The 20,694-nt window shown below is 41.0% G+C and overlaps 2 protein-coding genes across 3 annotated transcripts in view; both read left to right on the top strand.

Moving 5' to 3' along the window:
• Nucleotides 1-228: 228 nt before the first annotated feature.
• On the top strand, nt 229-15,877 carry CSTF1 (cleavage stimulation factor subunit 1). Its single transcript, XM_077831649.1, has 6 exons — nt 229-944; nt 7,151-7,346; nt 9,793-10,070; nt 10,705-10,902; nt 12,136-12,526; nt 14,962-15,877. The coding sequence occupies exons 1-6, from the start codon at nt 798-800 to the stop codon at nt 15,219-15,221; spliced, it is 1,470 nt and encodes a 489-aa protein (XP_077687775.1). The 5' UTR covers nt 229-797; the 3' UTR covers nt 15,222-15,877.
• Nucleotides 15,878-19,213: 3,336 nt separating this feature from the next.
• CASS4 (Cas scaffold protein family member 4) overlaps nt 19,214-20,694 on the top strand; it is a 30,495-nt gene continuing 29,014 nt past the window's right edge. For both annotated transcript variants that reach the window (XM_077832130.1, XM_077832132.1), the window contains exon 1: nt 19,214-19,261. In XM_077832130.1, coding sequence (XP_077688256.1) covers nt 19,226-19,261 — 36 coding nt within the window. In that variant the 5' untranslated portion in view covers nt 19,214-19,225. The remainder of the gene's footprint in view (nt 19,262-20,694) is intronic.

Genomic DNA, 20,694 nt, shown 5'->3' with positions numbered 1-20,694 from the left:
TTAACGCGACGCTAGGGGCGGGAGGGCGCGGCGGGTAGCGGTCACGCATGCGCCCGAGTCGTGCCCGTGACGTTCAGAGGCTCGCTCGGCAACCAGAAGAACAGTTAGGAACCAATCGGCGGGTGGCGCCGCGGACGAGAGGCCAATCAACAGGCATTCTTGTTCCTCACCGCCGGCCATTAACATCTGGCGCAGAGAGTGCGCACAGAGCCTGGGGGGTGGGGACGGGAAGGACTTCGGGGGGGCTGCCTTAGAAGGTGCTCGTCCCTAGCTTCAGGCGGAGAAGGGTGGCTGGGCTCTTGCCTCACGAGCGGGGCCCTGGCGAGCGGGTCGCCCTGGCGGTTGGTGACGTGTGATCCGCGGCCGTTGCTCCGGGCTGTGGCTCTCGAGCACCAACGTGAGTGGGACCGTGGCCAGCGTGTCGCAGCAGCGGTGACGTGTGGTCAGTGACAGGGCCCACGGACAGCGGGCGGTCGAGCGCAGGGCCTGCGTGTCGCACCAGCGGGGCTTTGGGCGCTCGAGGGCACGCGGGAGGGGGGCACCGGGCCGTTCTATTGCACTAGCAGCCGGTCGTGTCGCCTGCTGGCTCCCGTTGGACCTGGGCCGCAACGCACAACCGTGAAGGGGCTCTCGAGCCATTGTGTGTGTGATTGTGTGACCGCCGGGCCCGGCGTGAGGACGGCTTGAGGCCTTTGAAGGCGTGAGCTAGGCGGCATCTCCCGTTGCCACCGTGCTCGTGGGGACGAGTGTGGAAGTGGTCTCGGCGTGTGGGGCTGCGTGGCGGTGACGTGTGATAGATGGCAGCGAGGACAGGTGTGAGGAGGATGTCAGGCCGTCGTGTTCCCTCAGCGTGTGATAGACGTCCGCTTCCACGGGGCCTGAGTAACGTGGTCTCCCCCGCTCCTGAGCCACGGCCACTGCGGCTGCCTTTCCTTGAGGCTGAGGTGAGTAGGGCCGTTTCTGCGGGGGTGGGGTGGGCGGGTCTGTTCTCTTGGGACAGGCCTTCAGCACTGCTGCTGAGGCACCCTGAAGTGCCTTGTCTGAATGTGCCACCATGTTGTCTCCTAAATTCTGGAGTCATCCCAGAGGTCTGAAGCACCCAGCAGTGGGGCCTGGTGACTTTCAGTTCCATTTGCTTCCAGCGAGACTTGGGATGTAGAACCCGCCACTCCCAATCCCCAGTCTCCTGAGATCCCACTGCTCTCACTCCATCAAAGGAATTGAAACCAGGAGTTCTGAATTTCAATTACAGATTTTATTAGGCTGCTCAGTCCCTAACCCCTTTCCAGGCCCCTCCCAATGAATACTGCCATTGATCTCTGTAGCCTCTTTATCATTTTTCAGTTTACCATGCTCTGAGCTAACCATTAGGTCTTATTTCTGCTAGAGCTGGAAATAAATGAATTGTGCTCTCCTGAACTAGACTGGTGTTATCATTAGAACTTCCTGCGCTTCCAGACCGGGAATAGAATCTGCCTTTCCATGCTCCTAGTCCCACCCTACAGTCCCCTTTCCTCCCCACAAAAAGTAGGTGTTTGCCAAGGGTCTGTATATGCTCCCAGGCTCACGCTTTTGTGGTGTACATGCACCGGGTCACCCAGCTCTTGGTTGTTTAGCATTTACTCCCCATGCTCCTGGCACAATTTGCTGCTGATAGCCCTTACTGACATCTAGGTATTCTGTTATTGCACTGTCACAATTTGCTGTCTCTATGCTTCCCTGTCTCCTGGTCTAAAGTGGCATATTCTGACTGAGGGGAAGAACTCCCATCACAGTTTGCTGCCCCTTGACCAGGGGATGGGAAGAATAGAGTTAACCAATTGTGATGGCAGTGCCCCATCTGTCATAATTTGCTGTCAGCAAGGCAAACAAGAATCGCTTACTTTACATGTCAACATTTTAAAAAGTATCTAAACTTATTTTTAAAAACAGAATTAACACTTATTTTTGTGACTTTAGCTAAGTGTACATTAAAATTGAATTTCTCTATTATTATTTGTATTTTGATTGTATAATTGCAAGAAAACCAAAATATTTATCTTTTTAAAAAGTTATACAGTAGACACATTTTGTAAACATCACAACTATAATTGCACAAAGTTTGTATACGTTTCTTTTTTACTGCTCAGGATGTTTTCACTGGTTCCCTGTGGAAGGCAGAGCACATGTTGCCTACCTCCTGCAGGAGTCACACTGTGCCTTTCGGGGAAAAAAAGATGGAAAAAATGACTACACTAATTGTGCAAAATATAATTTCAATTAACTCAAAATTATAAAATATTTATTGAACTTCTGCTGTGATTTTTAACTTTCTAGTTACATATCAGTTGAAGTTTTTATTAATTTGGAATTATTACCACAATCCTGACCCTTATCCAGGTTATTCCATCTGCGCTATATGTAACTGCCTAGATACTGGGCCATAACTTCTGTTCTTGTGCAATGAACTATCCTATTCTGCAAAAAGAAAAGGCGAACTTGTGGCACCTTAGAGGCTAACCAATTTATTTGAGCATAAGCTTTCGTGAGCTACAGCTCACTTCATCGGATGCAACACAATGAAGTGAGCTGTAGCTCACGAGAGCTTATGCTCAAATAAATTGGTTAGCCTCTAAGGTGCCACAAGTACTCCTTTTCTTTTTGCAAATACAGACTAATACGGCTGTTACTCTGAAACCTATCCTATTCTGTTTACTTACTTGCTCAAACATATGGCATGTGTTTCTAATACACTTCTGAGTTTCTTAGCATTATGCAATCTTTGTTTTCTTTCTTGCATATGACAGGGTTGCAGCAGTAGACTTTTGTGCTCTCTGCAAAATCAATATAATTTAATCAAATGATTTCCTAATTACGGAAACTATAAATAGAAATAGATTCATTAATTAATGTCACTTATTTCAAGAACTACAGTAATGATTTGCAAATATTTTCCTTTCAGGTGCGGGAGGTCATATTTAAATAATATTTGGTACCCTCATCTATTTCTCTTAAACTGTTAATTTGTAGATATAACTATATCCTACTGTATTTCAGTGCTCTTTTGGTTTCAACCATTTTTTATTTTTCACTAATTAAACACAATATTCATACAGAGAACCCAGTTTCTTTCATTAGGGTACCAAATTTGTGACACATTTTAGTACATTTATTAAAATAACTATGATGACATTCTACTCTTCCTATTTACCTTCCCGTATACTCTGACTTCACTAGGAATATATAACAAAGCTATACGTGATTTTTTCCATTAAGAGAATTGCTGTTTTTCTCCTGTATATACATAGGATATCTTGTGTGGCTTCCACATTAGTTCTACAATCTTATGCATTTTTAAAATAGAAAACTCATCATAACTAAGAAGTAGTCAAAATTTGACATTAACCACTTTTAGGATGGATGGTCTAACAGTGTGCCCAACCTCTAGTATCTTGTGTTCCACGATTTCTGTTTTCCAGAGTCACATAGTAGATTTTTCAGTTTCTCAGTGGAGGAAGAATCTATACTTTAAAATGAATAGCCAATAGCTGACTTCATAATTGTATTTCATGCTTTCATAAAGTCACTCTCAATATTTAGTAATGGTTTACTTTTTTATTTAATAAATGCTTGGAATCAGTACATGCGCACACATACGGTTTCATATTAAGGTATGCATATACCACCTGCCAGAGTCTTGGGCTATATTTGCTATTATTGTGCCATTGATAAGCCCTTCATACTCATGCTAAATATTAGTGTTTTGAGCCCAAGCTGAGTGAAACAGTCAGATGCTCAATTCCTACCAATTCAGTGTCCACCCTTTTTAATAGTGAGCACAAATATGTGCTGTTTCCATTTTTATCTTTAGCTATCAGGAAATTAATCCGATCTTGTTGTTACATCACATTTATTGAAAATAGCATCCCACTAATACTGCATGTTAACTATGAATATAAATATCACCTAAAAAGTCATCTCCTAACTCGCATGAGGTGTAGGGAGATGGGGTGAGACACTCCTCCCCACCCTACACAAACAAATCCCTTCCAGAACTTGGCTCACATGAGGGGGGCATGTATGGGAAGGCCTTAACCACCATAGATGGGCAGGGACTCCTAAGATCCTGATATAGACACAGTGGCCAGACACACCACTGGGGGGGCTCAGACCCCCTGGAAGGCAGGTCACCACATATTGCATGGGGGTGTCCACACCTCTCTAGATGGGCTGGACCCTCTAGATCAGTGTTTCTCAAACTTTTGTACTGGTGATCCCTTTCACATAGCAAGCCTCTGAGTGTGCTCGTCCTTATAAATTAAAACCACTTTTTAATATATTTAACACCATTATAAATGCTGGAGGCAAAGCGGGGTTTGGGGTGGAGGCTAACAGCTCGTGACCCCCCATGTAATAACCTTGCTGATCCCCTTTGGGGTCCTGACCCCCAGTTTGAGAACCCCTGCTCTAGATTGTGGCATGTACGTGGGAAAGGAGAGGTGCCCTGTCTGCCTATTCTACCAGCCCCCAATAACTCCATGTCCCATCTTTCCAGTGTCCCTCCCCATCACCTAACCCTCTCAACCCCTCTCCTTCCCACCCAGTCCCATATATCCCCCTCCCTTGCTCTAAGACCACCACCCCCGTTCCCACCTACTCTTCCACCCCAGTCACGTTCCAGGGAGCAGTTGCATGTGTAATTTTTTCCTCCTTTTTTTAAAAAAGTTTCAGCACTTTCAGAATATTCTGCTGTACTTAGATTACATTTCCACAAAACCAAAACTCCCTTTGACAGAGGCAGATTGGAGCAAACTGTGTCTCCTGCTTTTATTTCGGATTTCTGTCCTGGGCTGGATTTGCCACCAGGCTGTGGCTTAGGTTTGGTGATCATAACAGTCCCCCCTTGAGCCATTCAAGATGTGTGATGTAGAGGTCGTTTCCAGCTATCTTCTCTCTCTGTGCAGGCTCAGTATAATCCATGTGGCATGTTATCAAGCACTTTAAAGAGTGGTGCTCCTAACAGGAGAATTAAAGTTCTTGGCTGCTAATGTAATTTGATTTCCCCCAAAAGGATATAGTGTATGATACCATACACTCCATTGAGGTGGCTCTCAAGCATTTGAGACCCTGGTGTGATGATCTCTGAGACCTGGTTTCATCTCTGTCTGTGATCAAACATTCACTACCAGAACATGTGAATATTAAGAAAAGTGGGGAGGTGGGGGAGGAGCAGGTACTGTATCTCATGAACCCCTTGTTCAGATAGCCCCAAATTTAGGTCAGTGCCCAGGAGGCACAATTTCAAGCCAATCAAAGAAAGGAAAGGGAAACTAAAGAAGTTTTGATGCCAGCCTTAAAGTCATTTGATTTAAAAAACGAAACGGAACAAAACACTTGTGCAAATAAAAATTAAAAATTGCAAACTGCAAAATCACAGTAAAAACATATGAAGTGTTCTACTAGAAACAATGTGAGATGTGATTGTTAACCTCTAGCAACTATTAATATTTTCAGTTGCTTGCTATTAAAATATAAATTAAATAGTGCAATGGCATCTGTTTGCACAATGTTAATATAAATGAAGTGTAAGATAAGAGTAATAAAAACAATTTTAAAAAGTAAATAATGAAAAGGCAGGAAACAGCTTTGACAGTGGATTACAAGAAATGGAATCTGATTCAGGGACTGGAACAGTAGATAAGACAAATTAGTGAACTGCTCTGAGGCTTTATGCAGACATAGACAGAAAAGGAATTCGTTAAAATACTAAAAGCATGTATAGGAATGCTGTTTGTGTTTCACTGTATTCAGTCTTCTTTAGCTGCTCAGTACATCGTTTCAGATAAGGAAGAGGTGCCTTTTCTAGGCATTGAGATGCTCTATGCCTTTAAAAACAGCCCTGGTAAGCGGACCGTGAGATACCCCTTTGCTAAGCAGTGTAAACAATAGTCTTCTTGCCACGCACAGCTTATTTTTGCAACCCACACAGACAGCTCGCCCCACTTCTAGTAAACTCTCTATGTGTCTAGTTTCCCCCTTTTCCCCCCGTTGTCTGGCAGAGGCTCTTAACCCCGGCCCCTACTCCCTATGCCTGATTTTGCCCCTCTCCTTCGCTTGCCTCCACTAGCTGCATGATTTCCTTGGGCGTGCAGTCTGGATCCCTGCACTGCAGGTAAGATCCCACCTCTCCGATTTGTCCCCTGTCTCCTTGTAACGCGGCTGCGGGAACAACAGGACGTTGTATAATCCTAGTTAGGGAAGCAGGCGGGCTTCAGGAGCAGATGTGCGTGAGCATGTTCACTGTCCACGAGCATGCTCAGTAGCGCAAAGCTGCACATTGCGCTGGGGAGTGATTGGGATACAGTTAGCCGCCGCCTCCGGCATCTATCGATGTTCTCAGGGCTCCAGTCGCCATTTTAGGGGGAGAGCAAGGGAGGCAGAAAGACGGGCTGGTAGGTGCCGGGGCGGTGTGAACAACTCCTTTCTTACATGCCCTGCGGAGCTGAGCGGCTTACAGCTCTGCTTGCTTGCCGAAGGCCGTTTCCTCTAGCCCGCGGTCCCAAGGAAACGCTGGCAGTTCACTCTCCTTCCAGACAGTTTCTTCCCCCGCCCCTGAGTTTGCTTTCACCCCTCCCCGTTTATAACAATCGATTGTTCTTTGGGGCTGGAAATGGATGGATTGGGGGAGGGGTGGTGTGTTGGGTGCGGGGAGGTTATGGTTTTTCATCTGGTGGCTTCACTGAAAAACATACAGTACACGTTTTGTTTTGCCTCTTGGCTTCCCTACAAATTGTGTGTGTTAACATTGTCCTTCACAACTGTGTGCCCATTTCCCCACACCTGCTTGATAGAATTAAAGAAAGGTTACTGTCAGGAGGCAAACATTGCTAGCCAGTGTTGCTCTTCTCTCACCTTTGTAGCAGTCCTTAATCACAGTCTGAGTGCTGGTAACTGGTGGTCTGTCTCCTCTGTAGTTGCTACTGTCTGCAACAGCTTTCTGTTATCTCTTTTCATTTGTCCATCTAGTTTTGAATCTTAGCTGAAAATCTTTCTTTTACGTATACAATACCTTTTTTAATTTAGTGTTGAAAGGTGTTAAGATATGTTCTGTATGAAAAATTACACCATTGCAATGTAACTATTTTGTAAGTATTTTTTTCTCTTGTTTCAGGCACCCGCAAGGCATTCCTTGCTCACAATGTATAGAACAAAAGTAAGCTTGAAAGATCGTCAACAACTTTACAAACTGATTATTAGTCAATTGCTGTATGATGGATACATAAACATTGCCAATGGCCTGATAAATGAGATAAAACCACAATCAGTCTGCGCACCATCTGAACAACTGCTGCATCTGATTAAACTAGGTAAACTGTAATGCAGGATTCATGTACGTAAACTAGGAATTGCAGACTTTTTTGATGAAGTTCAGGTATGTAGGTCCTGACTCAGCACGGGCTGGATTTGATGACTTTTAGAGGTCCCTTCCAGCCCTACATCTCTGTGATTCTGTAGTGGACTCAGTGCAATCTAAAAGTAGATGTTCTCATTCACTTATATAACGATAACTACTAATGTTGCTGTACAGTTGTCATATTTATGCTTAGATAACAAAATACAAGTCTTTCAATAAATCTTTTATATTATAATAGTGCCTATCCAATGCCCTGGATCCTCGACAGTCTTCTAAAAGTACATGGAATAAATGGGGCTGTTAGATCTCCTAGATAAAATCAAATAATCCATAAATATAATAGAAACTAACTGACCCACCAAATCGCACATCAACACTAGTAGACCTACTCGAGACCAGTCTCCTCGCAGACAGGAGAAACGGTGGGCCTTGCATTGTGTCTTGAAGATAAATAAATAAACTGTTACAGATCTAGAAAGGAAATGGGTTTTAGAGTTCCAGGACCCTCACAGAGAATGCTCTGCCAGTCACTCCCTCTCTCTTATGAGGTTTCAGTTCAGTTGCCATATGTCACAGGGACTTTTTCATGTTGGGGGGGGAAGGGAGGCTGAGGAGGCAGGTAGGTCCCAGGTTTTTCAGGGTATATAGTAATAGGTTTGATACTGACACTGGTATTACTTGTCAGATGAGAATTCAGTTTTTTTATTGTCTGACAAATGTCTGGGTGATGGTGTAAGTCTAAACATATTTCTCTTTTAAGCAGGTGAATGCACTATGTATTGGAGGATGGAACTTAATAGGAAATCTCTGTTAAATGTTGTTTACTTTCTAATCAGGTGTAACTGAAGCAGTGTGGTCCAGTGGCTAGGATACTGGACTTGGACTCAGACCTGGGTTTTAGTCTCTGCTTTGTGACCTTGGTCAAGTCACTTCACCACTCTATACATCTGTGTTTTCTCAACCTTTTTGTTTCTCTTATATTTACATAAGGCCTTTGGGATAGGAACTGTCTCTTACTATGATAGACTCTTAGTGTGTGTATTGCCTCTTAGCATGCATCATTGGGGCTTCTGTATGCTACTGGAATATAAATAATAATAATGTGTGGTAGGGTAATTTTATTCACCAACAGATACCAACAAAATATTGTGGAAAGTCTTGTAACTGAGTTAGGCAGAAGAATACTAATGGAAAAGTTAGTGAAATCTGCTAAAACCAAAAAGTATTGTCGCAGTGTGGTAGCTTAGCTTCAAAGTAAGCTTAGATCTGTCACTAGTCTGGTTTGTGTGTGTGTGTTGCAGTATTAGTGTTGGAGGCACTTTATTGTTAAAGTGACAGAGACTAAAATGTTTACTGAAAATACTCCTGATTTTTCCACGGAGCAGAAATAATTTTATACTGGGGAGAAAATTTTTATACTGGCAAAAAACTGTGCTGCAAAATTTACTACCAAATGAGTAAAATTATTTAACGACTATTTAAAGCATTGTAAGCTTTAACAGTCCTCAAGGGCTAAGAAATCACAACAAAGGATCAAACTGCCTTCTTATATTATTTTGTGTAACGTCTTGATTTGAATCTCAGCATGTCAACTAGCTTTTGTTTGGCTCAGACAAAACTAATGACAGTAACTACAAGGAGCTCTGAAATGCAGCATTTAACTTTACACGTTTCAGTGTTAAGGCAGTTGAGGTCTTAGTATAGCTATCTTTCATCATGATCTCTTTGAAAATCTACTTGAATAATGTAATAGCAGGGTGCATAGCAAATTGAAAGTGTTTCACACATCTCTGAGAGTATAAATATAGTAAGCTTTAGATCTATCTAAACTAGGAAAATTAGTATCTCTAATTTACTACTGATGGTAACAGCAAGCATTTTCAACACCATGTCATCCAACACTACTCTGAACAGGGTTAGATGACATAGACAAGGAACACCATTTACCTCTGTTCAGACTAGAGTTAATGATGTGGTTAAAATGTTGAGCTTGTACCTGCTTAAGCTGCAACGTCCACTAAGAGAAGAAGGTGTTAAATATGAGATATAAGTGTATGGAGGAATAATGGTTCTCATTATTCTTATTTGAATTATTGTAGTACCTAGGAGCTCTAGTCATGGACCAGGGACCTTTACTGGCACTGCTTCATTGTGGTGATTATGGTAGCCATAATCTCTTCTTTTCTTGGGTATTCTTTACTGAGCTGCAAAGGAAAAAGTTCTGTAAATAGCTGTCCTTTTTAAAAAAATATTTTTTTTCTGTGCAGGCATTACTATTTCCTGTGAAAGCTGGCTGTAGATACAATCGTGGCTATTCTAAGCAGTTACTGGTATAGTTATGAAGACTTCGTCAACCTTTTTGTGGAGAAAGTAAATATATTTAATCTCTCATCCTTCAGGAATGGAGAACGATGACAGCGCAGTTCAGTATGCAATTGGACGCTCCGATACAGTAGCACCAGGAACAGGGATTGACTTAGAATTTGATGCAGATGTCCAGACTATGTCCCCCGAGGCTTCTGAATATGAGACCTGTTACGTCACATCTCATAAAGGACCATGTCGCGTAGCTACATATAGCAGAGATGGGCAGTTAATAGCTACAGGATCTGCTGATGCCTCAATAAAAATTCTTGATACAGAGAGAATGTTGGCAAAAAGTGCTATGCCCATCGAGGTAAAGTATCACATGAATCATGATCAGTCAGTGAATGATAAAAATGCTACATCCATTTTATAGCATTTGTTCTGCCTCTGATAGCATACTTAAGGAAAAGTACCTTTTTGTTGTTGTCTGGAATCTGCATACAACTAGTGGTAGTGCACAGTCTTAAGAATGTTGCCGGAAACAAAATAAGTGCAACATTTGTTTTAGTAGTATTGTGAGTTAGAGCAAGGGGCTAACACTCAGGACCACTGAGTTTTATTTTTTTCTGCTGTCGACTCCATTTTGACTTTGGGCAAATCACTAACCTCTGTCAGTTTCTGTTTGCTTCTCTGTAAAAGAAGAATATTGTATACTTATCATGGGGGTGTTAATGACCAATATTTGCAAAGAACTTTGAGATTATCATTCTAAGTATATGCATAGATTTTCATCAAAAAATACAATCTTTGTTTGGAAGATGAGGCAGGCATTGATGCATGTTTAAAACTCACTTTTTCTCTTCTACCAGGAGATCCCACGTGTTTTTTGTATCTATCTTTTAAATGCCCCAGAGTAATAACACAAGAGTTGGATAGTAGTTTATGGTTCGTTCTTTGTAAGAAGGAAACACTCTCCATTGACTTGTTTTAAATGTTTTCTATAGGTCATGATGAATGAGACAGCACAGCAGAACATGGAAAATCATCCTGTTATTCGGACGCTATATGATCATGTGGATGAGGTTACATGTTTAGCTTTCCATCCAACAGAACAGATCCTGGCATCTGGTTCAAGGGACTATACGCTTAAATTGTTTGACTATTCAAAACCTTCTGCCAAAAGAGCCTTCAAGTATATCCAGGTTAGAGGTTATAGTCTTTTTAAAAAAAAAAGTTTGAGGTCTACAACTATCATGATAGCAATTAGCTAATTTGTGTCTGCATGCAGAAATAGCTAGATACACAGGAGTATGCTATTATCCAATTTGCAGATACTCTTGTGATAATTATGCATACAAATTAGGTACATAAAATGTCCACTCTTCTCTCTCTCTATGTCCACCGGGGAAACCTGAATCTGTTAGGAGTGGTGTTTCTGGCATTTCCTTTATGAATAGTATTGAAGTTCTATGGATTTCTTTTTGGTTGTTGAGGGGAAAATTTGCTCCTCTCTCCCCCTTGCCCCATGAATTGGCTTTGAAAATTGATATAGGACTTAGAGCAGTGTTTCTCAAATGCAGCCACCGGGGGCTTTCCTTGTGGCCACAGCCCTCTGGGCAGTCATGGGAGGGCGCAAAGCATCAGCCCCTCCTCCGAGGCGATCAGTAGTGGTTGGGCCCTACCCTCCTCTGGAGACACACACAACAGAGGAGCAGGCAGCCAGTGATTGTCTCACCTTCCCCGGAGGCAGTGTCATTGGGCTCCAGTCATGGGGCTTAAAGCTTTGTTCTCTGGCCTTGTGGTGGTGGTGGGCTCTGTCCCTGAGCTCATCATCCCTCTCCCTACCCACCTCCCCATCCAGGGCTTAGTGTGTCCCCAGGTTTGCCGGGACTGAGTAAGTCTGCTGTGAAAAATGATGTTTGTTTGTTAGCACTTTTCACAGCAGACTTACTCTCTAGCAAGTCTGTCTTTTTTTCTTGTTGTTTCTTTTGCTTTTTGGGATTAAAAAAAAAAAAAGTGCAAAGCACCTTATTTGTGTTTCTATTCTGTTTAGGTCCAGTAAAGAATAGAGACAACTGTACATTATTTTTAATATTGAGTCTGCAAAAAAATCCTTCATAAATAAATTACAATGATTTGGACATGTATAGAGTTGCGGGCCGCACTTTGAGGCCAGCAAAAAATTTGTTGTGAGAACTCCTTCAAGTGTAATCCTGATCGATCTAAATATGGTACTGCAATATAGTGGAGAGGGGAATGGTGTTCTCCAATTTATATCCTGCCCTAAACCCTATACTAATTAAGAATTGAACTTACTTTTTTTTTTTAAAAGATGAAAATATCCTAGAACTTCAGACTTGTGAATCCACCAAGATTTTCTCTCTGCAAATAGGTTCTTTATATTAATATTGATTTATATATTTCTCATCACACAGGAAGCAGAAATGTTACGCTCCATCTCTTTTCATCCTTCTGGTGACTTCATACTTGTTGGTACCCAGCACCCTACCTTACGGCTTTATGATATCAATACATTCCAGTGTTTTGTGTCTTGCAATCCTCAAGATCAACACACCGATGCTATATGTTCAGTAAACTATAATGCAAGTGCTAACATGTATGTGACGGGAAGCAAGGATGGATGCATCAAATTATGGGATGGTGTTTCAAATCGATGTATCACTACTTTTGAGAAGGCACATGATGGGGCTGAAGTCTGTTCTGCCATCTTTTCCAAAAATTCAAAGTACATCCTGTCAAGTGGAAAAGATTCTGTAGCTAAACTATGGGAGATATCCACAGGTCGAACGCTGGTCAAATATACAGGTATGTGGCAAAAATTGTTCATGCAGTAATCAACTAGTGATGGGAATGATATTGGATGCAGCACAAAATTTTTAAGTGCTTAGTCCAGTGTCTGATGCGCTCAGTTAAGTATGTGAAAGATTTTTTCAGAATTTACTCATAAGATCATGATAGCTTTGTGCTGTTGAACAGTAACCTCTAAAGTTAATTGGAAGTTTTCTTCTGTGAAGATGAAATTCTAGGATTCCCCACTTTTTTTCTTTTCTTGGTCACAGGTAACAGATATGTCACTTCATTCCATTCTTGACTGTCTTTAGGCGTTGGTCACTATCTTACACTAATATAAGTGGATTTGGATAGCTTTCTATCATTACTTCATTTGTTCAGATGATGTATTACTATTCTGCTGTCTGGTTTGCTGGCTGTTAGCTGTCTGTTAAGGGAAAGCATCATCATATACAACTCTCTTTCCAGAAAGGAAAACAAAAGTAGACCTATCAAGTTATATATTTTTGGCAAGAAGTTGCTGACTGGTGGCTCCTTTCAGTCTTCCCTAACCTCCACAGGAGATTTTGTTACTGTGAAATTGATTCCAGAGATATTAGGGCAGTTTGATCTGCCAAAACCAGAAACTTACACTTTGATTCAATCTGCAAAAGAGCTCAGTATAATTTAACAGTGATCTTGTTGCTCAAAGTATAAACTGGTAGTATTTTTAACCAGCAGGGTGCAGCATAGCCTCCATAAACAACCACAAAATGTTTGTAAAGTGCAGCCACTTTACTTGATTGTTTCTCTTACTTAATCAAATCAAGTCTGTGTATGCCATAGTATATGTGAAACATCTTATTTTTATAAGAAAGTTGAATGCTAAACTTCTACAGTGGGAGCAATGGCCTAGCTAGATAATGGTTTATATATTATTTATAGATATTGATAATGAGAACTTGCACTTCCCTCTGTTAGCTGTGCTCTTTCCAGTTTTAGTTACCAATTGCTACGTGCTAAGTTTCTCACCAATACTACTGGAAGGAGAAGTGGTGTTGGAGCATTGTGCTCATGCCCTGTGTTCTATGAAGGTCTTTTGATTTGGTTGACTGATTCAGTTAGGAAGGAAGGGCTTCGGGTATTCTCTATACTTCTATGAAATGGTGTGTGAATACTTACAGTAGTATGGAATTCTTTCACAGGTAAACCTCGTTTGTTGGAATGTATATAGATTTTTTTTCCTCAAGATAGTTTTTGAAGGACGAACCCTCACATTGTGGTGGTATTGACTAGTACAATGTGGAATTGCGTATTTTTAAAAAATAAACACAAACAAAAAACCCTTTTATTTCTAAGCACTTCTTTGAACTTTCCTATATAGAGGCTGAAATATGGCAAAGTATTGTGCCCAGTGCCATTTATCTCTCTTTCACCCCTACCCCCCTCACCAAAAAAACACCTACTGTAACGAATTCATTGAAAGTCACTTGAAGTTGTAAGTGATTGCGCTGATGTATTTTTTAAGTGTGGGGAAAAAATGAATAATTTTTAAAATTTTATTAGCAAAAACACATCTAGACTGTCTGACGCCAATACTGATAGTTGTGACTTCTGCATAGGTACTACGTAGGGAGATGTAACATAATGAATTTTCTCTATAAATAAGCATACACTTTCATTGAGCATCTGAATTTAATGCTTCTGCACATGAGGGACTAATACTGTTGGTTTTGAGTCAGGTAAAGAGTGGGTAGGTGCTATGTGAGCTTGGACAGATCACGAGACGTTCAGCATCCCTATTAAAATACTCCTTGAGTAGAAATTGCCCACCATGCTAAATATTCATCATAAATAAATAGTTTCTTCCTTATTCCCAAACTCATCTCGTATTCCTTAAGTCAGGATTTGATGTAACTGCCCAGAAAGATTTAAAAAAATATGAAGTTGTGCCTTCATTTCACAGTTCTTTCTGCAGTCCTCTGGCTTCTGATGGTCCAGTAGTAGTTTCAGCAAGTTTTGATGAACTTTAGTGATCTGATTCTCAAATCTGAGCTGTGTTCAGCATCTAATACTAATCTTTTTATTACATTACACAGAGGTGTGCATGCGTGTGTTGCTTTATTTTTATATATATATATAAATGCACAATTTGCAAGAGCATTTTCGCTATCGTAATTGTCATTCTTCAGGCCTGTGACTATTGCTGCTTCCCTTAGTGCTACTGAGGTTTTAGCAAATAGCCTTTCTGCAGTGAGGGTGAGAGGAGAAATGTTAGAGCACAGTTTTGTCAAAGAACCCTTCTAATTGTTAATTGGTGAACACAAAGCTGGCCCTTGTTGATGGTCGTTAGCAAGTAATAGCTAAAAGAGACTCCTTATGCTTTTGACAATCTGCCCCCTAAGCAAGGCTACTGTAGGTTACATGTTTTACTTGCACCTTTAATGAGTATCATGTCCCTGCTATTATAGGAGCTGGTTTGAGTGGACGACAAGTACACAGAACACAGGCAGTCTTTAACCACACAGAGGATTATGTGTTACTGCCTGATGAAAGGACCATAAGTCTCTGCTGCTGGGACTCAAGAACTGCAGAACGGCGAAATCTTCTGTCATTGGGGCATAACAGCATTGTCCGGTGTATTGTTCATTCTCCTACCAATCCTGGTTTCATGACATGCAGTGATGACTACAGAGCTCGATTTTGGTACCGAAGGTCAACCACAGATTAAAGACAGTTTCATAAAACAGTGATTATCTAGATTAATTATACCATCTTCTATTAAGTGTACTGCCAACAGATGCCTAAATAAGAGCCATGCTATGTCTGTATTTAACTTTGTCAAACATGGTGGGAAAAGATGAAAGTACTGAGATTGAGTTTTCCCTCACTCACTGACCTTATTGGTGTGTATGGCATCAATTGTGTAAGTAGTCAACCATTATCCTTGAATACAATGAATCCTTCCTGCAGGGATAGTTTTAAACTTGCTCTTACATGTCTAAATTTTCAAAATGTTAGTAATTTAAGTGAATCTTGCTCAATCTGTATAGAATTTCTCCATTACGTCTGTGCAAACCTATTAAAGTTTGGTTTTTTTGTTTTTTTTTTAAAGAATGGATTACATAAATTCTCAGCAGAACTTGGCCAGATATTTTAAAGAAGCTTTAAGTTGTATTTCAGTTCTGATTCATGCACTGTGCAGTGAAAGCTCTGGTTTTGTATCTTTTTTTATTCATTTAAAAAAAAAAAAATTGGCCAAGTGGTTCTCCAGCTCTGAGCCAGAATTTTGTGCCATAAGAATTTGAACATCCATTTTTAAATGGTTTAGATGAATTCAACAAATGATGTCTTAGTTCTGATATTAAAGCTCAGACTTGAAATCTGGTGGCTGACCTTCATTTGAATTTCTCTTAACTAACTGCTGTAACTGTGAAGCAAATAGAGGCTTGCAAGCTGACCTGAACCCATCAATGCCAAGACATGACTACAAATGTTGGGTAGTGTGTAATTTGTATAGCATGCATTTGGTCTTTGTTTGACTTTAGGTAGTCTCTTATCACTCAGGGCTTGTATATGTGAACTTGTTCGTGGCATATTGAAGTGTGAATCTGTACGTACGTATGTATGTACGTACACACACACACACACACACACAAAAGGTTGGTCACAGACCCTAGACCAACTGCATTGTGCTAATGCATACATTAACAGTCATTAATATGCTTTGATCTGGTCCAATTTCAAAGACTAGGTCAACACATATTAATGAGCTACCAACACGGTGTGTACAGACAGCTAGTCCACACCAGGCTCCCAGCGTCCCAAAGTCCATATTGTCATCTGACTAACAAGACACAATCATTACACATCTCTAATCATAAGCTAATCTTTTACAGTCCAGAAGCCAGTAATGGCCCTACTGAGTGCTCTGGTTCTACCTACTAAATCAGCAGACTGTTTCAGGGCTAGGAGAATAAGATGGACTTTCTATCAGCTCTACGACAGTCTGTTTAGCAGTAATATCTGCACACCACCAGCCTTTACACCCCCATGTTTTTTTCCTTCCATGCAGTGGCAAGATTCCTTAGGGCCCTGATTCATGTTTTTCTCAAGGTTGATGAGTGTCCTCTCTCGTTTTAACAGGGTTGATAGGTCTCCCCTAAACCACTACCAATGAAGATTGCCTCTTTAATAGCTATTACATCAGCTAAAAGAGTAGGAAAGATTTGGGGCCCCCCATCAGCTCCTCATTATATGGCATTTTGTAAGGATAGGGTCACTCTCAAGTTCCTGCCCATATTTGTTTTAGTATTCTAGTTCATTCAGCTCCCAATTTTTTCCAAAATCTCATTCAACCCTAGGGGAAGTTAAACTTCACAAATGTAATGTAGTAAGAGACTCTCTGCATTAATGGGACAAAACCATTCAGACCCCTGATGATTGCTCTCCCTTTGGCATGGGTAGCGTCTTCACTAAGCGCTGCAGCTGGGCTGCTACAGCACTGTAAATGTAGGTAAGCCCTTATGTAAAAGCTTACGTGCTAAGAGCTACGTAGCACTTCTTGGGGCACGTTTTGTACTTCCCTTTAGAGGTCTGGCTTGCGCCTAATTTTGAAGCCAAACATGACCATTTGGGGCCTTTGCAGAAGTGAAGAAGTTCACTATCAGAGATTTTCTAAGTGGGATTCTGACTACATCAGAATATATTCTAAATTAGCGAGGGTTAGAGCTCATTCCACTAGAACAGGGATCTCAAACTCAATTTACCTTAGGGTCAGGGCCAGTCCTCCCAGTGAGCCAATAATGTCACTGAAGATGGTGTTCAGAAAAGAAAATATTTATTTGAATTTCTTAGGAATAATAAAACTCATATAACTTTATACAATTCTTCACCTGCCAGAGAGTTTTTAGTGTTTGCCAGACACCTGGCAATGCTTCAGTTGTGTCAGTTTGTTGATGTTTGCCCTCAGTGACAGCAGTTGAAACCTTCAGGATTGCAGCAAGGTGGACATCAGATAGTTGTGTTCAATATTTTGACTTGTTTATATTCATTGTGGGGGAAAAAAGCAACACTGCCTCTATGGCTGTCTCTACCCGGCAACTAATGATGATGATTCTGCCTGGTGATTAGTGATAGTATCTCTGTCCCTCTCTCCCAGCCAATAGGAGATGTGGGGGGTGGCTCCTGCAGCAGACATTGCCTGCAGCTTGTCTGCATGCGTCTCTCCTCTGTGGGCCGCAGTGGGGGAGGTTCTCGGGCCGCAGATGTCCCACAGGATGGGACTTTGAGACCCCTGCGCTAGAGCTTAGGTAGCCTGTTCAAAAAATGTCTGTCTCAAAAATCTGTGAACAGCAATGTGGGGCTCAATCCAGACCTTTACAAGTCCCTACTCTTTGGTAGAATCTTCCAAATTGGATGCCCATTTAGTCCTGCAGTCATTGTTTAAATAGATGACTGTTAGTTAGCCACCAAGAATGGAATCCATGTGGACATTACAGACACTGGGGAGCGGGCGCAAAATGGTTATCCTACAGTAACTGGTTCTTCAGGAAGTGTTGTCCACATGAATTCTGGGGCTCACCTTCCTTTCCTGCTTCTGCAGAGTCTTATACCAGTGGGATTCTGTATTAGTAAAGGGAACTGAGGAACAGTTGGGCCCCTGTGGGGGGAGGAATGCAGAGTATCTAGGGCACAGGTGTGGCCCAAATATAGACTGCTGGCCAAATGAATTCGATCTCATTTTCACACGGCACATGCACACCAAAAGTAGAATCCATATGGACAACACAAATCGAAGTGCAGTTTAAGTAACTGTACTTTCCTAAGATTTCTGAAATTTTCTGTTCAGCTTGTTTAGTTGAACAGATACTTTTCAAGCATTCTAACCCAACGCTTTTTATGTGCTCATGCTGCACCTAGTTGACACCAGCCCGAAGGGTTAGACAAAAAAATCCAGGTGGCTGGATAGCAGATGAGAGTAAATTAGATGGGAGAGTCATACTCCACCACTCATCCTCTTAAAATGTAGAGGAATATCACAGGAGACCAGACTGATCAATTTGTCTTCTGAGATGAGTCAAAGTTGCTTAAATTTTTCAGTGTCTTTCATACAAAATGTACCTTACAACACATATGGTAGTATGGTGGTGCCTTGTAGGTATGTAAGAACACAAATTCCCTACCCCATAGAGCTTACAGGCCATTACAACACAAAGTTATAATAATTGTGTTGTAATAAATGTGAGAAAATTTTGCAAGATATGGAAAATGTTGGATAGAAATCCTGAATTCATAGGATTGTGGCAGTCAGTTATTTCATTAAAGTGCTATGCAAACGCTTGTAGTAAACTGTTCTTCCATCAAGCTTCTAAATTAGGAACTACAGGAACATGTAGCAAAGCAGAAGCGTGGGTTTTTTGTATCTGGTTATTTGCAACAAGTCTATGACAGACAGATCAAGGAAAATTCCACTTTTTAGACAGTTATTCTCGTTGTAGACGCTGTTAGGGTTTTTTGTTTGTTTTAATCTTGTCTGCTGTCACAGAAATTGACTTCTATGGGAAACCTTGTATAGCTAAATGCTTTCAGGGCAATACTTGTCAGACTTTTTTTTTTTTTCTTGCGAAATAGTTCCTGACACATTGTGACTTTGCAAAACTGAGCTCTGTATAACACTGGTTATACAGTGATTATTTATAATATTCAAAGTGGCACGGCTGCTTGGTGATAGCTATGGATAAAAATAGCAGAATCAACACATCTGCAACGGTAGGTTGATGGTTTATGAGAACAGAATTTAATGACTTAAAATATTAGGAGCTGAAGTAAGTGTGATTATATATATATATATATATATATATATTTAGTTCAGAATAACTCTTCTAGTATCATGCATGTTTTATATCTTTACCAACTAATTGTGGAAAGGGAGTTTTTGGTTTGGATGCTAAGGTACCGGATGTTTGCCTGTATTTCTGCTGTTGGAGACCTGGCTGTGGCACTGGCATTGGTGTCTGAAGAAATTCTCCTTGGATGCAACTCTGAGTAAAAGGAAACCTAAGAGATTTTAGAAGCGTTAATTATACTGACAAAAATTAAGTAAGCCCCAGCTTCTGTCTTGAAGGTACCACCTCTCTTATTACTATCTCATAATGCTTTGTAAAGCTCTTCGATGGTATAATAATGTACTATTATTAACTAAACACTCCACACAACACATTTGTATGGTAGATAAGTTAGTTCCCTATTTTACAGGCAGGATAAAAAACAAGTTAAATTGTGGAGGGTTTTTTATTAGACTTACAAAATCGGTTTATAAGCTTTTCAAAGTAGAGAACTTGTCTATGCGTTTGTACTCTACCTAGCAACATGTGGGCCCGACTGCAATATAAATAACTTGCAGAAAGTGTCAGTGTATGTCAGGGTCAAAGAGAATGCTGGAGTTCTTGGCTCCCAGTGTAATGTTCATGACCTTGATCATGTAAATATGATTTGGGGGGGGGTTGGAGTTCGATACCAGAAATGTAAGGAAAAGCACCTGATAGGAGTTACATGGAACATTTACTGTGTTCAGTTTTCTGTCACGGTCTGTTTGAAAAAATTGACCTCTCTTATTCCATGTTAAGTTCATCAGAAGACAATGGGACACATATTCCTCTCTATTACTGACAAGAAAACTTGATCCATTTATGTTTTGAAACTCATATTTTAAAAAGTTATCTTATTACCCCTCTCTTTGGCTCCTAATGCTTTTATTTTCAATTTAGCAAATTTCCAGGTATGATATTTTGGTCACAGAAGTCAAAATAGTTTAGCAGTGGCTGACTGAATTTAGCAATATCAAGCTGACTTGTAAATTCTGAGCACTGCCCTTCTACAAATACACATATCTCATGGAGATGAAGTATGGTAAGAAGTCAGGAAACCATTCAAGTTTCTGATGCAACATACTAAATGACCTATTGGTTCCCATTATCCCAGCGGCTCTCGGGCAATGTCATTTTAATGGCCTTACATCATTTTTTATAGTTTACTCTGTGATAGCAACACTTTGGCAAGATCGGTGGGCAAAAACTGAGTCCTGTTATAGCTGGAGCACAGTGGCTGTCAGCTGTGGCTGTGCAGAAATTCCCATTATGATGAAAGAACTAAACAGTAGTGTTAACATGGGCTCCTGAGCATCATTTAAATGTGTGTGTGTG

This window comes from Eretmochelys imbricata, chromosome 13, assembly GCF_965152235.1.
Source record: "Eretmochelys imbricata isolate rEreImb1 chromosome 13, rEreImb1.hap1, whole genome shotgun sequence".
NCBI classification, from domain to species: domain Eukaryota; kingdom Metazoa; phylum Chordata; order Testudines; family Cheloniidae; genus Eretmochelys; species Eretmochelys imbricata.
Note: the sequence above shows the minus strand (reverse complement) of the source record. Positions and strands in the feature narration are given on the sequence as shown.